The sequence below is a fragment of the Lissotriton helveticus genome, chromosome 1_1 (genome assembly GCF_964261635.1).
Source record: "Lissotriton helveticus chromosome 1_1, aLisHel1.1, whole genome shotgun sequence".
Taxonomy (NCBI): Eukaryota; Metazoa; Chordata; class Amphibia; order Caudata; family Salamandridae; genus Lissotriton; species Lissotriton helveticus.
In genome coordinates this window covers 1,001,221,617-1,001,239,684 of record NC_136057.1, presented here as the reverse complement: position 1 = coordinate 1,001,239,684, position 18,068 = coordinate 1,001,221,617, and the positions used below count along the sequence as shown (strand labels likewise).

The 18,068-nt window shown below is 43.8% G+C and overlaps 1 protein-coding gene across 1 annotated transcript in view; it reads right to left on the bottom strand.

The window, feature by feature from the left end:
- TMEM209 (transmembrane protein 209) overlaps positions 1-18,068 on the bottom strand; it is a 310,927-nt gene that overhangs the window by 52,046 nt on the left and 240,813 nt on the right. The window contains exon 12 of the mRNA XM_078677577.1: positions 12,647-12,744. Within this exon, the coding sequence (XP_078533703.1) occupies positions 12,647-12,744 (98 nt within the window). The remainder of the gene's footprint in view (positions 1-12,646; positions 12,745-18,068) is intronic.

Sequence of the window (18,068 nt, the reverse complement as noted above, 5' to 3'; positions counted from 1 at the left end):
ATGAGGTGAGTTGCAGAGCAGACGAAAGTTGGCAGGCGTGCATGGCACTTCGGCCTTGGAGGTGATATGGTGGGGGTTAGGAGGCAGCAGAGGAAGAAGGCTCTGCTTGCTATCTTTGGCATGGGACCAGCAGGTTCCGCGGTAGCCTTGAGTAGGGAGGTGCAGCGCTTGAGGTGGAATTGAGAGACAGCACACAGAGAGCAGCTTCTGATAGTTTGGAGAGAAAAAAATGAAGTAGGAAAAAGGTACAGAGAATAGGAGTTAAAAGGTGTCCTTTTGCCATCCTTGGAACAGATTTGAACATTAGTTGAAGAGATGTATTTTTAAAGCAATTTGAGAACAAGTTTTTTTTTTGAAGAGAGAATTACATGTGTATTCAAGCCATTTATTTTGACCAGCTAGGATGAGTCAGATGTGAAAAAATGTGGGTTTAGAAAACGTGAGGAAAATGAACAGACCCGTTTTTAGGTCTCGGCCTCCGTAGGCTGCGCTTGCGCAGTCCCGCCAGCGAGATCTTATGTTTTTCAGTGTGGGGCTTGAACCCGCCCCTCTTCTCCATTGGCTGGCTTCCTAAACGGAGGCCAGCCATTGGAGGAGAGGGGCGTCTGTCCATTTAAGCCCCGTGTTTTTGGGATTGAGGGGCGTGTTTTTTTAGGTTCTTTCTCTCCTCTTCCCATTGGCTGGAATTTTACATTCCAGCCAATGGGAAGAGGAGAGAACGAAAAACACCCCTCAATCCCAAAAATGATGTGCGTTTCTCTGAGGCATTTCTGCATGACCTCGGAGAAACATGGCGGTGTCCCGGTGCCCCAGCTGGTCTCCGCTCGATGCCGCTGCCTCACTATCCGGATCTCCCCTGGGTGATAATCCCGCCTCTCCCCAAACTTCCGACACCACTCATGTATTCCCGCTGGTGTCCCGGTGCCCCCAGCTGGTCTCCGCTCGATGCCACTGCCTCACTATCCGGATCTCCCCCGGGCGATAATCCCGCCTCTCCCCAAACTTCCGACACCACTCATGTATTCCCGCTGGTGTCCCGGTGCCCCGAGCTGGTCTCCGCTCGATGCCGCTGCCTCACTATCCAGATCTCCCCCGGGCGATAATCCCGCCTCTCCCCAGACTGTATGTATGTATGTATGTATATGTATGTATAGGCATTTATATAGCGCACTACTTACCCGTAGGGTCCCAAGGCGCTTCGACCGCTGCGAAACCCTTCCTGGCTTCCCTGAGAGATGGTCCCTTAATGGGTATCTCCAGGGTGAGACCAGGCATCCCCGGCGGTCTGGTGGGGCCGTTAGTGAAGATGAGGCAAGCTAAATGCCCAGAGTTGCCGAGTGTGATCGCTGATCAGAGGGGGCACCGAGGCGAGAGAATTATCGAGTCCGCTGACCCTGGTCCAGAAACCTGCCGCGCCGGGAATCGAACCCTGGTCCCGGGCCGTCCTCTGCTCTCGGGTCTGCCGCCTCTAACCAGTGAGCCACACTACTTCACTGCCAACACCACTCATGTATTCCCGCACCCAGCTACCCAATGGCAGTGGTGGCGGGTCTTGGGACTCCTCCAGAGGGGAAAGATGTGTCCACTGGCAGGAGAGCGCACCGCCCTGTCCTCAAGGCGCAACTCCCGGCCGCAGCAAGGCTGGGCTCTGGGGCAAGCAGTCCGCCATTTTGAGCTCACGGTCAGCGAGATCTTCGCTCCCGGGCCGCACGAACTCAGCGATAGTCACAGATCTCGTCCAGCGGCCGCGGGCACAGGTTGAAGCCGAAGGGGTCGATGCTGGGTCGCCTCTCGGTGTCACTCCGGACTTCCGCTAGAATCTTCAGCTGGAAAAGGGCCGTACCGCCTTTACTCGGCAGCTGCGATTCCCGGCCTCGCCCGCAACTCTGGGCGGCACCGACCGAGTCTCCGGAGGTAGGCAAAGTAGGTGAGCTGCGAGTTTCCCTCGGATTGCCCACCAAATCACGGATGTATTTCGGATTTATATGCTCTGCCGGCAAAGCCGCTAGGTTATGCGGCCATCTTGCACCCCGGCTTTGCCATGCCTCCCAACAAGAGCGTTTATTTAAATAAATCAGTGTTGAGAACTCTTTGAATCAGTAGAAGACTGAGTTAAGGTACTGTTTTTAGGTTACTTACCGCTGCCGAGGTAAGAATATTTAACGGCTAGAAGTCCAAGATCTTTTAGTTTCGTCACCGTTAAAAGGCAAATAACTAAGCTCACTGAATAAAGTGCTTTGAGTCTGTTGGATGAGTAAGAATAATTTCCAGCATAATGGCTGGCCCCTGGTCCCGCAGGAACAGGCTTGCCTATTGGTTACCAGAGGCGCATTCGACCCCAACCAGGTTTAAATAGGCGTGGTAGCCAAGTAAAAATAAGATCACCTCCAAAAATGGCGGTCTAGAGAGGTGCAACTAGTAGTAATAAAAATGGTCCGACCTTTCACCAGCAGCAAGTGGGAAGCAGCAAACCAGATTAAAAGACCACAATCAAATTGATCAGCAGTTAAAAAAACAATAAGAAGTGCAAGTGTGCTAGAAGCCATTTGCGCAACAGGGCTATGGTAGTAGTACAAGTCTGTACACTCATTTGTAGCTTTGAGCAGACTGGTGCATGAAAAATGGTTGGTTCATGGTTTGAGCGATTGGAAAGAGTTTTTCCATATTTGGTGAAATGATTGGCAGTGTGCTCGTTTTCTTGCCTCTGTTCCCTGCTTGTGATCGTTTTTTCTTGCCTCTGTTCCCTGCTTGTGATCGTTTTTTCTTGCCTCTGGTTGAGGGTGTGTGTTTGGCTCTGTCTGTGCGTGGGGCTCTGTGTGTGTGTGGCTCTGTCTGTGTGGCTCTGTCTGTGTGTGTGTGTGTGGCTCTGTGTGCGTGTGTGGCTCTGTGTGTGTGTGTGTGGCTCTGTCTGTGTGTGTGTGGCTCTGTCTGTGTGGCTGTGTGTGTGTGTGTGTGTGGCTCTGTGTGTGTGGCTCTGTCTGTGTGTGTGTGTGTGGCTCTGTCTGTGTGTGTGTGGCTCTGTCTGTGTGTGTGGCTCTGTCTGTGTGTGTGGCTCTGTCTGTGTGTGTGGCTCTGTCTGTGTGTGTGGCTCTGTCTGTGTGTGTGGCTCTGTCTGTGTGTGGCTCTGTGTGTGTGGCTCTGTCTGTGTGTGTGTGTGGCTCTGTCTGTGTGTGTGTGTGTGTCTCGGTCTGTGTGTGTGTGTGTGGCTCGGTCTGTGTGTGTGTGGCTCGGTCTGTGTGTGTGTGGCTGTGACAGTGTTTGTGGCTCTGTCTGTGTGTGTGGCTCTGTCTGTGTGTGTGTGGCTCTGTGTGTGTGTGTGGCTGTGTGTGTGTGTGGCTCTGTCTGTGTGTGTGTGTGTGTGGCTGTGTGGGTGGGTGCGTGTGGCTGTGTGGGTGGGTGCGTGTGGCTCTGTGTGTGTGTGTGTGTGCAAATGCAATAGGTCTCGCACTTGCGAGAGAGTAAGCTATTGGCATTGTAAATGACAATGCCATTTATTTATATGTTTTAAAAACAAAAATAATGTCATGAGCAATGCCAATAGCTCTAACTTTAACAAAGACGAGACCATTGCATTGTAAATGCTTGTTTTATTTTGAGTTAACGATCGCTGTTCGTAGGTATAAATTCGACATGTTGGTGAATAATGAATTTTGCTTTACAGGGAGGAATGTTATCTTAGGAAATGAATGCAACAATTTAGAAACGTGACAGTGTATTGTGTGCCAGTTCAAGAGACATGAATTTCTTAATAGTTTTTGTAAGGAATAGGGAAAGGGAAAAAACGTTTTTTTTTTTTAAAGATACAGATACTTTTGTGTTATTGCGCATTGACAGATACTGGACAGAGAGTATTACAATAAAATACAATGTGATTTCTCAGGTCCTCATGAAAAGTCCAGGGGTAGAGATTGAGAATATAAGATTCCCTAGAATGTGCTGACGGAGTATGACTGAACCTTTGATTTCCTTACAGATGACAAGGCTAAAGTCTTGGAGACATGATTCAGATTTGGTGTGCATACCTAAATACGAGCACATAGGAGATAAAGATCATACAAGCAGGTGGGCAGAAAATGAAGGGATTTCCCCTAGATTTAATCAGAATTGTGATTCTTATGTGCAAGAATGCACAAGCCAGACAAGACCCATAGAAAGTAAAATGTCGGTTGAGGAAAGGAAAATTACCGGAGCAGATGAAGTATCTTGGGTTTCTGCCAATAGATAAAGGGAGCACGTATCCAGCAGTGAGTGGAAAAATAGTCAGGATAATGCCCCAGCCCTTCTTGCTGTGCAGAGAAAAAGTTTCATTCTCATACCAAGGATTCAGAGATTAAAGCGTGGGTAGAATTCTAAGACAGAATCATCATGTGCAGCGCCTTGGTGTGCATGTGGCACCCATTCCCCGTATACCTGGGCCTATCCCTAACCTCCCCTTCCCCCAAGCCTGGTGGAGCTGCCAAGCCGGACGGTGGAAGGTGATGTCCTGTAGCTGAGGGAAGCTGATGTTCTGTGGCTGACCCGACTGGATGGGGTCCACCTCTGCTGAATGGACCGGATGTGGTCCTTCTTTGCCAAGAGAACTGAACAGATATGTTGGAGATGGAGATGACGCGACTAGCGAGAAGGCTGTGTGCCTTTCTCACAGACAGCCTGTTGGTTTTTGCCTGAATAGTGAGCAGCAGGATGTGCTGCAATTGGAGTTGTTTTGTTGACCTGTGAGGGAAACAAAATTCAAGAGCTGTGTCTTTCACACAGATGAACTGTTAGTTTGAACAACAAGCATTGGCATAGCCAATAGGTTTAGCCATGCAACACTTGATGTTGTTGCACCAAGGATATTGTGCTGGATAACTAAACACTTATAAGGTCCCAAAGGCGAGACCTATTGGCTATGCCAATGCTTGTTGTTATTGTGGTTGCATTTGCTCTTGTTTTACTATTACTCTTAGTTAAAGGGCTGGTTTCTGTTGATTAGGGTTCATGTCATCAAGCGTAAGGTATGTGTGAAGACAAATTCTTAAAAAACGACTTTAACCCCTTCCATGCTCATGACGAGCTCAGCTCGTCATGCAGTACACTGCTGGTGTGCTCATGATGAGCTGAGCTCGTCATGAACAATGGGATTTAAGGGCCTGCAGCACCAGGGGAGAATTGCTATAGCATTCAAGGTGTTAATCAAATATTGCCAATATATTTGTCACAGTTTATATCAACATTGAATGGGTTTGCTTAGAGTGAGCCGCACATCTTAAATAGTTGCGCCAAGTGAAATGGGGACATCGAATCGTTATGCAATTGAAACTGTGGCGAGGGTGCTGGAGGTATATGACACCTACCCACCAAGGTGTCGTTCCGTCCCAGGATCAATAAGAACCTAGGTCATACATATAAGAATAGAATACCTCAGCACACCCTTCTCATTATTTCTAATACCAATAGTACAAGTGTTGCTTCACACAGTCTTTGAAATCTCAGTGCCCTATGCAATTCAGTCCAAGATAAAGTAGTTTCAAGAGGAAATGATAGAATAGTCCAAACAGGTCTTCTTGGATCGAGGTCTGTTTATTTTCATATATCTCAGGAAGAAAGCAGCCGACGCGCGTTTCGCCCACAGGGCTTTTTCAAGGCTGCGAACAAAATATTGATATATGTCCATCAGGAGACCGCTCATTTCCAATGGATTATAATAGTAGTGTACTTCTCATAGTCATGCAACATCACAAGTGGTTCATGTTAGTTGACTTTACCATCTTGTGATGTGTGCTGTGATACACACCTTTATACATATAGCCAGGTTCTGAACTGGGATGGTGCAGTGAGCTAAAAAACGGTGATGGATCAAGCCCTGATCTTTTGACTGGGTAGGAGTGTTCAGCTTAATTCAGATACTCTGTCCATCACCACCCCCTTTTTGAATCGGTCAATAAAAAACAACTTCAGAAACAGGATTCCTGAGTCCATGCCTCCTGGGGGCATGAAGTGCACGCGAAGCGCCCGATGGTGTGAGACCTCGCTTCACATACAGTGTAGCGCCTCTGCCTCGAGGCAGGCTGGTTGTCAGTCAAAGAGCGCTGTGCAACGTCACTAATGCCGTGTGGGATGCAGATCACACTGGTAGTCAGCTAAGATGGAGTCTGAGCCTGAAGTGAGCCGTCTTTAACCAGCTTGGAGCACGGGAAGCTCCCGATGGTGTGAGACATAGCTTCACACAAAGTGTAGTGCCTCTGCCTCGAGGCATGCTGGTCACTAAAAAACAACTTCAGAAACATGATCCCTGATTCCACGCCTCCTGGGGTCATGAAGTGAGCCACCTTTAACCTGCTTGTAGCACCTAGCGCCCGATGGTGTTTCTTGTGGCAAGCCTGAACATCTAACACAGAGAAAGCCCTCCTGGACCACTGATGGACACCCCTGGCTTAGAAGATGTTTTTCGTTTGCCCTTGCCCTTCAGTAGTTGGGAGGGGTACTGAATGGCAAGGCTCAGGGTCCAACCAAGATAAGGTCGTCTGGGGGAGAGCTTATGAAGTTGCAATGTAATCAACATCTCATTAATATGTAGCAGCGGTGGTCTTTGAGGAAAGAGATAAGGGGCAGCTGCTGGGAGCAAAATGCGAAAGCATGGCGTGGGATCTTCTAAACAACAAGAAAAACAAGCTCTTGGCATTGCTGTGGGGAGGGGGGGGTCACGATCTGCTTTTAGTTTGTTTTATTAACATGGGGGAGTGCATGAAGTGAGCAATCTTTAAGATGCTTGTAGCACGTGAAGCGCCCAATGGTGTGAGACCTTGCTTCACATACAGTGTAGCACCTCTGCCTCGAGGCACGCTGGTCAATAAAAAAAGAACTTAAGAAACAGGATTCCTGAGTCCATGCCTCCTGGGGGCATGAAGTGCACGCGAAGCGCCCGATGGTGTGAAACATCGCTTCACACAAAGTGTAGTGCCTCTGCCTCGAGGCATGCTGGTCACTAACAAGACAGAGGCAGATGGAACGGGGGCATTTTCGGTGTTTTGGTTGTTGCCTCAACAACACTGTGTGACTTGCGTTGCACAGGATGAGTCCCACGCTTCACACAAAGTGTAGTGCCTCTGCCTCGAGGCATGCTGGTCACTAACAAGACAGAGGCAGATGGAACGGGGGCATTTTCGGCGTTTTGGTTGTTGCCTCAACAACACCGTGTGACTTGCGTTGCACAGGATGAGTCCCACGTTTTAGCCACCGTTACACGGCGGGTTTTATGCGTGCTGCAGGGATCGGTGTCCTTCATCCCCGAGGTCGGGCCAGCCTACAATGGCAGTTCATCACCACCTTTACCAAAGAAGTTAGCCGGTGAAGTGTGAGGAAGTTCTTTGGTGCACCCCGTTATATTCTGCGTCGGAGCTAGGTATTCAGTTCGTGCCCCCGGAATGCCCGGCTTCGATGTAGTGCATCGCTGAACGGTCAACATCCATCACACAAATGTATGTGTTTTTACTGCCCATTCTGGCGTTAAACCGTGTGCCCCACCCCTCTGAGTGTTGGTCGAGTGCGGTGCTATGTTAACAAAGGTTTTTATTGAACAAAACAGCCGGGAAATTCTGTACATACGATTCTACGGCCTGTGTGACAGAGACTGACAAAAACAGCTTTTACTACTAAAAAATAATCCGACACGTGCAATAGAAGTGTGTAACAGTTTAAATCCTGCTCGGTGAATACTTTTATAAACACATCATACACATGTTGTACTTTTTGTGGTTTGTTAGTAATATAAAAGGAAAGGAGCTTGTTGAAATTGCCTGCTTTCACATGTAAATTGTCTATACTATTACACTTACAGTGTAAACAAAGCAAAATAATGAAATGCAACTTCTCCCTCATTTTCTGGTGTACAATTTCAGTTTTAAACACATAATGCTTACGCTATTAGTATGACATAAGCACATGGCAACATTTTAGAAGAGGGAAGTGGTAGATATAAAGAAAAGCCAGACCTCCAAAAACAGAAAGACCTACATGGCAACATTTTAGAAGAGATAAGATATAGATATAAACAAGACGGAGGGAAGGCAGAGAAGGGGAGGGGGGAGGAGATGAGGGTGTGAAGCAGCAGGGGCCTTTGAAGTGAAGCTAAGCTTCACTTCAAAGGTTTGGGAGGAGTGCTGCTACGGCCTGGGGGAAGCTGGCTGGGGAGGGGGAGGAGAAATAGCTGGGGAACAGATGGCCGTGAAAGTTTATGGCCCAAAAGCGCGTGCCTGTGGCCACGTGAACTCAAAGAAAACTGCACGAAAAAACCAGTGGTTTCACGAGGATTTTGAGCACTTGAATTCTCGCCATTTCCCATTCCTTCGGAATGGAAAAGAGGCGAGACCTAAAAAAGAAGGTGAACTACTGAGATGTGCTGCAATTTGAGCAGATATTTTCTGACCTAGAGACTGGAATGCTTTTATTTTTCAGCGGGCAATTCATAATAGTTTGGCTGCCTTAGCAGTAGAAGTTCATTTATTTTGTGTATCCAGATATGAATGAGTTACATGTATTTGTGAAATACAGTTTTCTTTTAATTATGACATGTAGTTTTAGATGGTTTGCTTTTAATTGAGAAATGACAATTGTGTCTTTCAGTTGAGACTTGCTTTGACTTTTGTGGTTTTATTGAGTTTTTCAATCATAGTTGTGTTTTTTAGTTGAGAAATGCAGTTTTTCATTGATAGTTATGTCTTTAGTTGAGTGATTCAATTTTTGATATATGTGAATGGTGATAGTCGAAGGTCATGGGGTGGAATGTAGTGAAAGAGCCACTTTTGTAGTCTGGCACACTATGATGACCTCCAAGCATCACAATTTTTATTGATTTTAGTGTGTTATTTTACCCTAGCCTTAATGTAGGATGGTCCTGAATTTGTCTGTTTCTCTTCTGTTCTGTAATCTTGCTGTCTTTACTGAGTGGAACAGTCTTGCCAAGAGCAGAGCGCGTGGGATGTGCATTTGAAGGTGTGCAGTTGTGTAAGAATGTGTCAGTGGTGAGAATTATGAGTTCTTACTATTGGCTTTGACCATTCTGTTTTCGGACTATCTTGCTTAATGGCAGGGTTTGCCTGTTGGCTTTGGCATAATCTTATGCCATCTTGCATTAGTGGCCTATGCTTAAGCGACTCCATCTTCTGAGCCTTTCTAGGTGAGAAGTGATGTTTTGCTTTCTGCACTCTGTGTGTTAGTAGAAACCAGTTCTTGTCAGAGGAATGTGATCACTCTATGCCGGAGTCATAACAAAGGCCTGATCAACCGGAGGTGTGACCTTGGTACGAAGTGGTACAGGAATCTGATGGGAAAAGGAGGCGGGGCTTGCTAGAAGCTTCGACCAACATTTTCACTTGTATTAAAGGGAGGAGCCTCCACTGGTCTGGTGGAAGTTGGAAGTGGAAGTTTTGGGAGTTTGGATTCCGAGTGAGGGCAGACTGTCTATCTCGGATTGAACCCTGATTGCTGATCTCTGATCCCCGGCTGTGTGAAGATTTCCCCCGGCCAAAAGTGGGCAGTGTATGCATCAGGTGATGTATTGAGTTTTGTGATTATTGCCATTGTGATGTGAGCCAGTGGCTGTGATCGTTTGAGGTGTTTTCTTTGTGGTGTGGGAGGTGCACATTCAGAGTGATCCTCTACTCTGTATATATATCTTTCTGATCTCTTGCAGGACGTCCAGTGTATCTTATCTTATATCAGTTATTGCTTGTTTATTAATCAGTATAATTATTGATTCATGCCGTTTAGATTATAAATTTGCTCAGTTATTGATTAATGCCTGTAGATTATAGATTTGCTAAATATATTTGAATCTAGTGCGTTTGGTATATGAGACAGCCTTTGTTTAGAGAGTATTATGTATTAAACCCCAACCATTATTCTAAAGGTGATAGTCTTTGCATTTTGTTAAATAAAACTCCTTTTCAAAAGGTGCTGTTTGTTTTGTGTTGCAGTCTTGCTGTGCCAGGGGTGGTAAAACATGCTTAAAACTGAATATTATTCAAAGGTGTATTAATATATTTGCCTTCCAGGTGGGAGTGCAGTGTTTGGGTTAGCTTATTGGTGAGAAGCCACATTCAAAACAAGGGGGCAGCTCTAAAATACCCTCTGTTGTGCATTTTACATTAAATACCACACTGGCTTCGGTGTGGGTTTAATGTGCTGAGAAGTTTGATACCAAACTTCCCAGTCTTCAGTGTAGCCATTATGGTGCTGTGGAGTTCGTATTGACAAACTCCCAGCACCATATACTCTTAATGGCAGCACTGCACTTACAGTGCTCAGGAATGGACCGGGGTACTGTAAGGGTACAGGACTCATGCACCTGTACCCTCACCACTGGCATAGGGCACCCAGCTAGAGGGGAGACTGGTGTATGCCAGGGCAGTGGTTTGTGGGCATAGCACACAGCGATGTGTGCCATGTCGAATCTTCAGTATGTTCTGCACCAAGACATGCAGCCTGCAAAGGCAGTGAGTGAGTGTCAGGGTACAGGGCCTCTAAGGGTGGCACAATAAGTGCTGCAGCCCTTAGAGGCCTTCTCTCGTCACAGTGCCCTGGGTACCTGTGGTACCATTTACCAGGAGCTGACATCTGGCCAGAGATGTCAATTGGGTTAGTTTTGGGGGAAGAACACAGGCCGTGGGAACCTGATTGGCAGGGACCCAGGGCACACCAAGAAAAAGTGCATCAGTAGTCTGGCAAAAAGTGTGTGTGGGGGGGGGGGGGGATTACTGCAACAGAAACCCACTTTTCTACAATGAGACCCAGAGGGGTTGACAGGTTTTTCCCCTATAAACAAATTTCCAATGTACAAAAGAGCATGTATTATCTGCTATTGAGCTTGGAGAAATGTGTTGGCCCCTGGATGTATTGGCCCTCACCGCCCCTCAACATGCAAATCTGTTTTGCTTTGCACCATATAACGTGGAAAAGAAAGGGGTGTCTGCATTGGATACCCTACACAGCATTATTGTAACCATGACCATCCACAAGCAGAATGGCCAGAACTGTACAGGGCAGAGCTCCATCTTTTTCCCCTTTGAATCCAACTGTGCTACTGATTTTTGCACTAGCTGTGAGAAGTGCACGGTTTTATTGGGGACGTCTAAAATCCATATTTTTACACCCTGGTCTGTATCCACAATTCTGGATAGAACCCCAAGTGCTCCAAGCCTATTTCCACAGTCCCTTAGGATACATTTTTTGTTGTGCTGTTCTTCCAATTTTCTAATGGGGGGGGGGGTTCCAAGGTTCTAGTAGAGGAGCGAACTTGCTATTCTAGTTAGTACTTATAAAGTTCAATGAAGGAACAGTGAAGGAGAAGGAAAGGTTATTTATACGTCTAGTGTCTCCATAATATGTACCATTATTCGCTGTATAAACAGCCCTCCTTCTCGTTAAGAAATGTTATGGAAAAGTGATCGAGTAAGATCCAATTAAGCATTACAAATGTACTGCTTCAGACTATCGTGTATTAAGGTCTGGCATTAAAACAGCAGGCTCATGCATGTGCCAGTGTCAAATCCATCTGTAAAGATCCTGTTGCAGTCATAACATGGAAAAACGAAACCATCCAAATATAATAATATTGAAAATCCTAAATTGGAAGACTACTAACAAAATATTTTATGCTGAAAACCTATTTGAATCACCATATTTGGCACATTTTAAACATTCACTTTGCCATTTTTAGGTTCGAGATAACGGCTTCGTTCAACGTATGTATGAATGTAGTAGTTGTACAGTGCAAATCCAACTTAAGGCAGAAGAGTTCTGTACAGGCCAAAGGTAAAGACACTCAAGTGATTGGACGGTTAGCGGGGTTCTGTGCACTCAGATTTTTATTTAATTAGGGAGTATGCTAATACTCATTTAAAGCATTCTTTAGTTATTTGCACTTTGATATTTTGTTTTATGTATAATTGTTACCGGCATTAAAGTTTAGGTATTATAAACTACAATAGCCTATCTGACCACTTTTTTGTTTCCCCACATTTTTCTCCTCAAAATAAGAGTTAAAAAGGCTGTCACGAGTTTTCTTAGCAATACACGGTGTTCCTGTTCTGACCAGCAGCATTTTGATGTTCATTAACATCAAAGAGTATCCAGTAATGGAGAGCTGCCATGTATCTCATGCACTGATGAGATTGTTCATGCTCCTGTCACGAAATTACAGAGAACATGACAATATGGATTATCTTTTAGCCCGCAACTGTGGTGTCTTTTACAGCCTAGGACTTGAGTAACAAGCGTGAAACCTCCATTTTCCAGCTCTTCTGTAACACCGTTCATGTGATTGAAGAGGAGTAGAATAGCAGATCGAAAGTATAACATTCCAACATACACATCCGTGCCAATCACAAGGCACTGCCCTCATTCACTTACTTCCATTTACATAATACTCGGATACCAAGAACTTTAGTTTCATTGACTATCCTGTCGGGATTCTTCATTGGATGGTAAAGCTGTAAATCAAACCCTGGGCAGCATGTTAGCAGTACAATTTCATCCTCATTAGAAACTATGTGAATCCGAGAAATCACATAGGGAAATACCCTTCGTTATAAAACAGATCTTTATGCTTTGAACACGATTTAGATTTAAAATGTAAACTTAAACCAGTAAAACACTTAATACTTACTGCAGAGTCTGTGGGTAGATCTGTGTCCCATTTGCGTCCTTTGAATTCGCCTCCTGCATTCCACCGGAATGAGCTCATGCATCCTCCTTGGGAGAGCTCTAGAAGAAATGCAAAAGTTACCCAATTAACCTTTCCATCATGGGAACCTTTGCTGAATGCTTAAACCCTGCAGATGTCTGGGATTCCTAGAAAACTCTAGAGAAAAACTCATTCTAAAAGCACATTAATTGATGAGTGATGCAAAATTAAACATTCAAAAAGGAACATTCAGGGTAAAAAAAACAAAACTCAATGTTCATTATTGAAGGAAAGAATTTAAGAAGTGGTGGGAATATGCAGTAGTGCTATGGAGTGTAAATATGGACAGTGTGTTTCAGCCAGCCAGGCTGACAACAAGTACAAAAGCAGTGTCCTTTGGTATACAAGCGGTTATTTGTGAAATTCAGAATGTGCAGTAGGATCTTAGAAACTGTAGGAGGATTTTAAAAACGAGTCAATTTTAAAGTCTGTTCTAGAGTCAAAGCGAAGGCAGAAGCACAGTGCGAATAGACACATAAATCACTAGGTGCTACTCTATAAAAGTTTGCAATGGAGACGTTCCCAAGAAAGGCTCTGGAAGCTCTGTTCCATTTTTAGACTGGACCACGGACTTCTCTGGATGGGGTTTGGTGGCCTTTTGTAACATGTCACGCAAAAAGTAACAATTTATTGGGTTAAGAACTGTTTGGAGGACAGATAGCTTGTACACACAGAATCGTAACAAACATAAAATTGTTTACATTTCCAAATTTGATTAGCCATTTTAAGCCCTACCAGAGATCCCTTTTCATACCTACGGTGCAAAAAGACCTTTCTGCTGGAAATAACATTTTTTTAAATTATACCAAAAGCACTATAGTTTGATCTACACTGGAAACTGACATCACGTAGACATCAATGTGATTCTGGAGATGGTCATGGTTTGTTAGATCTGCACTTTTGGGAGATGCGCTACTTTGGCATACTACTTGAGACTTCTCAATCAGAAATGCCTAAAAATCCCTTCAAAGGGTCCTCAATTCTTTTACATCCCTGCTTGCTCAAGTAGAATATTGTTGTCATATTGGGCATTTGAATAAACACCAACTTGTTCTTCATTGCAGACATGAAAAATATACCAATAAATACAATAAAGGGCTGCCCTTAAACCAAAAGGAGAAAGGGAATGTGTCTAATATAAAAAATAGCCATCATGACTGCTTCACATTACGGTTTAGAACTAAGAGGACACAAATTAAGTACACTCTGTGTATGATACTATCTGATTGGCAAGGAATCCTATTGAAACCTAGGTTAATAAACCTGAAAGGAAGCATGACGTAAGCACACATTGCTCTTATTCAAAATTAACTTTTACTGCCAACCTACTGAGTTGTCATTAAAACTACAGATGGATCAAATTAGACAAATAAAAAGAATCAGACATATTTCATGTACAATACATTTCCGAAATCATGGTACAGCTGAGCTGACGTTATGATACCATGGCTTCAAACATCAACACTTACTTACAGCCTTGTGAGTTCCTCTAGTAAGTACTTCCTGAAACTTTTTTTTTTTCCTAACAATCATTTTAGTTAGAGGCTTCCCCAGAGGAGTCACCTTTTGCAATTCATATACGGACACGTATAATGGTAAAATTCATTTCCTTGAAACAGAGATGTTTTTTTTCAATGCTTGGGTCCAATTTGCGTTTGATACCGTTGAGGAAACAACTCTCAATGTTTAAAGTCTCAGCACCCTGAACAACAATGGAAGTGGCAGCTCCCTTAGGCTTTTCTCAAAGTCACAATCACAAAGAAGAATCTTGTGGATAATCCGTTAGGATGTTCCTGCTGTCAGAGCTAAATTCCTACCACTGGCCGTATTAAGAAAAGGGTGCACTGTCCTAGCTTCAAACAGGTGCAGAAGGTGCAAACGGGGACAGTGTTTCTATGCTGCCTTGGAGGCAAAGGATTCAATGAAATACAGAGGATTGTTTAACAAATCAGGCGGCATGCCACCTGCACTTTAAAGAGGGGCAGAGATCCCCCCACAAGCGGGTGCAGTAAGTGACTGCACCAGCCTGCAGGGACATATCTAGGGGGGGTCCAAGGGCTCCCCTTTTACCACCTTGAAAGCTGCCTTCAGGAGGCACACTGACAGAGTGCCATTTATTTGTGGTACACGGAGTGTGCCACCTTATTGTGTTACACTGAGCGTGCCTCCCAACTGCCTGTTCGCATCTGCCCCCGCTTCTAAAAAAGGCACGGCGTAGACGCAAAGAGATTCCCTCATTTGCTTGGGACCACTCCCTCATGCAAAAGAGGGAATACCCTCTCATGATGGCGCTAGTGCTACATATACGCCAGTGCTATGAGTATTACAGAAGGGGAGACACAATCATCTGCAGCCCCTTCTGTAATCCCATTGTGCCCTGGAGAGCAGAAGGTGGGTGTACACGACCTTTGCGCCCCGGGGCACAAAGTATGACATGGCTCCAGGTGTTTCAAAGTCTGCCTTGACTTGTTCATAACAATTAGATCTTAATCAACTGCAGAACTGGTAGGGAAGTACAGGATGCGAAGGGCATATGACCCCCTCTACGATGATGTTACATTTCAAACATCAAAATAATGGCGATTTTGTGGAAAACACTGCAACAAAAATAAAGTTATTTCACAAAAAAGGTACAACAGTAGTACCCATCACCAAAAGCTATCGAATGCAGTTTTTTTTAATCAAAAGCACCTATTGAATTTCGACAAAAAACCTGTTAAAATAATAGAACACCAAAAATTCACTGCCTCAACTTTCAAAGCCAGAACTAAAAAGTGAGAATGGCCAGCTTAAAGAAACATTGCATTGTCACACTCCATCTGTATCATCCACTCACTATTTCAAGATCTGTCATCTTAAAAGGGAATAATTTCCAACCAGAGGGCAGTAAGGTATTCCTGCGCAATGTCTGATGATTTAGGTGTTTCTCTATGAGATATTTTATAATCTGCTACTAAGGGAGTCCAGACAGTCACCACCCTATACTGCCAAGTTGCAACTTGTTACAATTGCAATCATAAAGTCTAGATTTGGTAGGTCCCCCTGAGCAAGAAGTATATAACCTTTCTTGTGTTGTTTCGCAGTACTTCAGAAATTAATCAGTTCAGCCAATAATAAATGTCCAGAATAGAATGTCCGTGATTTTTTAATTCTTCTTCAGTTCTTATCTTCACATGAACTCGTGAGACAATATTCTTCACACAAATGTATCTTGTTTTTTAGATCACAACACAACAGCCAACATGCATGTTTCGTCTTTGGCGCATCACCATAAAGACTTCCTCAGGGCTGTGAATACAAAATACAAACAAAGCCAACATCAGATACCTATCCACTCATGGTGGGAGCTAAGCCTAACCTCCACCAGGTGGAAAACCCATATATGAACCTTATATCCCTATAGGACCATCCTGCGGCACAGAGTTTGGCAACAAAGACGAACATAAGTGAAAGCAGTATAACGTGAAATGAGATAGTGATAAAAAGTAAGAAGTATAAAAATGATATAAGTGAGATTAAGGTCCTCTTATTTAACAGCCACCAAGAGTGACCAAAGATTGATCTGATAGGACATGCAACGCAGCGTGAATCCCAGCCTATAAGGTAAAACTACTTCTTCAATTAACTCACCTAAAGCAACAATCTGTATATTAATAAATTCCTTTTAAGTGTTGAGGCGAGTAAGGACAACTAAAAGTAAAAAGCATAATAAATATTTACAATACTTGACCCATATTTACAATTGGATGACCAACACTAAACAGGCTAAATATCATAACAGTGACCCCTTACCTTAAACGTAAGTCAATACGAAGCATATCATTAATTCCATCATCTGATTTTCTTTACGTGCAATAGTATTATTCTCCTGTGTGAGAAAAGTAGCTCCTTAGTGTACAACCACAACTACCATGTAACATGCTTAACTTAATCAAAAACCAATGAGCCCAGATTTTTACCTTTAAAAGTAACAGCATCAATAATTCCTATCCCATATTAAAATCATTCTCAGGTCTGTCGTGGCAGGCCAATTAATACCCTTCACATTTCCAGTCAGTAGCATACCATATTCAGTTAATGGATATGCACAAAATACGATATCGTGATGTTGTCAAAATTCAATAAACACCCTGAATAGCTCTCAGTGTATAAAACCCTTTAACTGAGGCCGATCCAATATATATAGGCGGTATCCTCACCTTCGGTATAACGCAGCCTCTCGCCCACGGAATCTGTAAATCGTTCGGCGTGCAACTGTGCCGCCATGTTAAATGCATAGAATCAAAAACGGACTACTCCAACGCGGCGCTCTCAAAATTCACGGGCGCCATCTTGGAATAGGTCCTAAATACTGAATCAGTGGGATAATATGTAAACCAAATAGCGTGTCCTAAGTTAAAACCAGCCGACTAAATCCTGCCACAGCAACCAATATGTAGCATCTAAAACTTCAGTAACTAAATCACTTTTCACGTTGCCCGCATGTCCCGCAGTGAAGGAATAATAAAGTGATGAAAAATTATATTTAAAAAAAAAAAAAAAAAAGGGAAAAATCTGAAATTAAACAGTAATACAACAAATAAAGTGAATGTAAACATATAATGTAAATCCCAGACATTAAGTTTAAGAATACTGTACATATTTACAAATTTGGGGTTGAAACCTTTAGACATGGGGGCAGAGAAAGTTCTAAACCAGTTCATTCATGCCCTCAAAAATTTCATAATTTCCAAAAATAGCCCAAGCACAAAGGGCATATTGTGTAATTGCAATAGAATAGTAGTGGATTAGAGAAGATCACTATTGTTGTACCATGCAACCTAACACATCCTGATATTCACAGCAAAAAACAAAACATTGATGCCAAAGAGTATAGTTTAACATCCCAAAAAATATTGCAGTTCAGAATCAATATTTAATCCCTGGTCAACCGCACGTAATTTGAGAATCCATTTGGCCTCACATTGGCGTACTTTGAGTTCACTATTACCACCTCGTTTGTCACAGAAGATATGTTCTATGCCATGAAAGGTAAACGATAATTGTCCCCTCTGACTTAGACAGCTGTTAGCATGGTTCGCCAATGGATATCTAAGATCCAATTTTTTCAGGGCCCTAAAATGTTCTGCGATTCTGTCCTTTATGCACCTAATTGTACTCCCTACATAAATCTTTTGGCACTTACACCTGATCGCATAAACAACATACTTAGTACTGTAGTCAATATGTTGAAAGATCTTATATTTTGCTAGCCCATTATATTGAAATTCCTTGATACCGTTTTCTGCAAATTTGCACATACTGCAGTGCCCACATTTAAATGAGCCCATATTACGAGTATGAA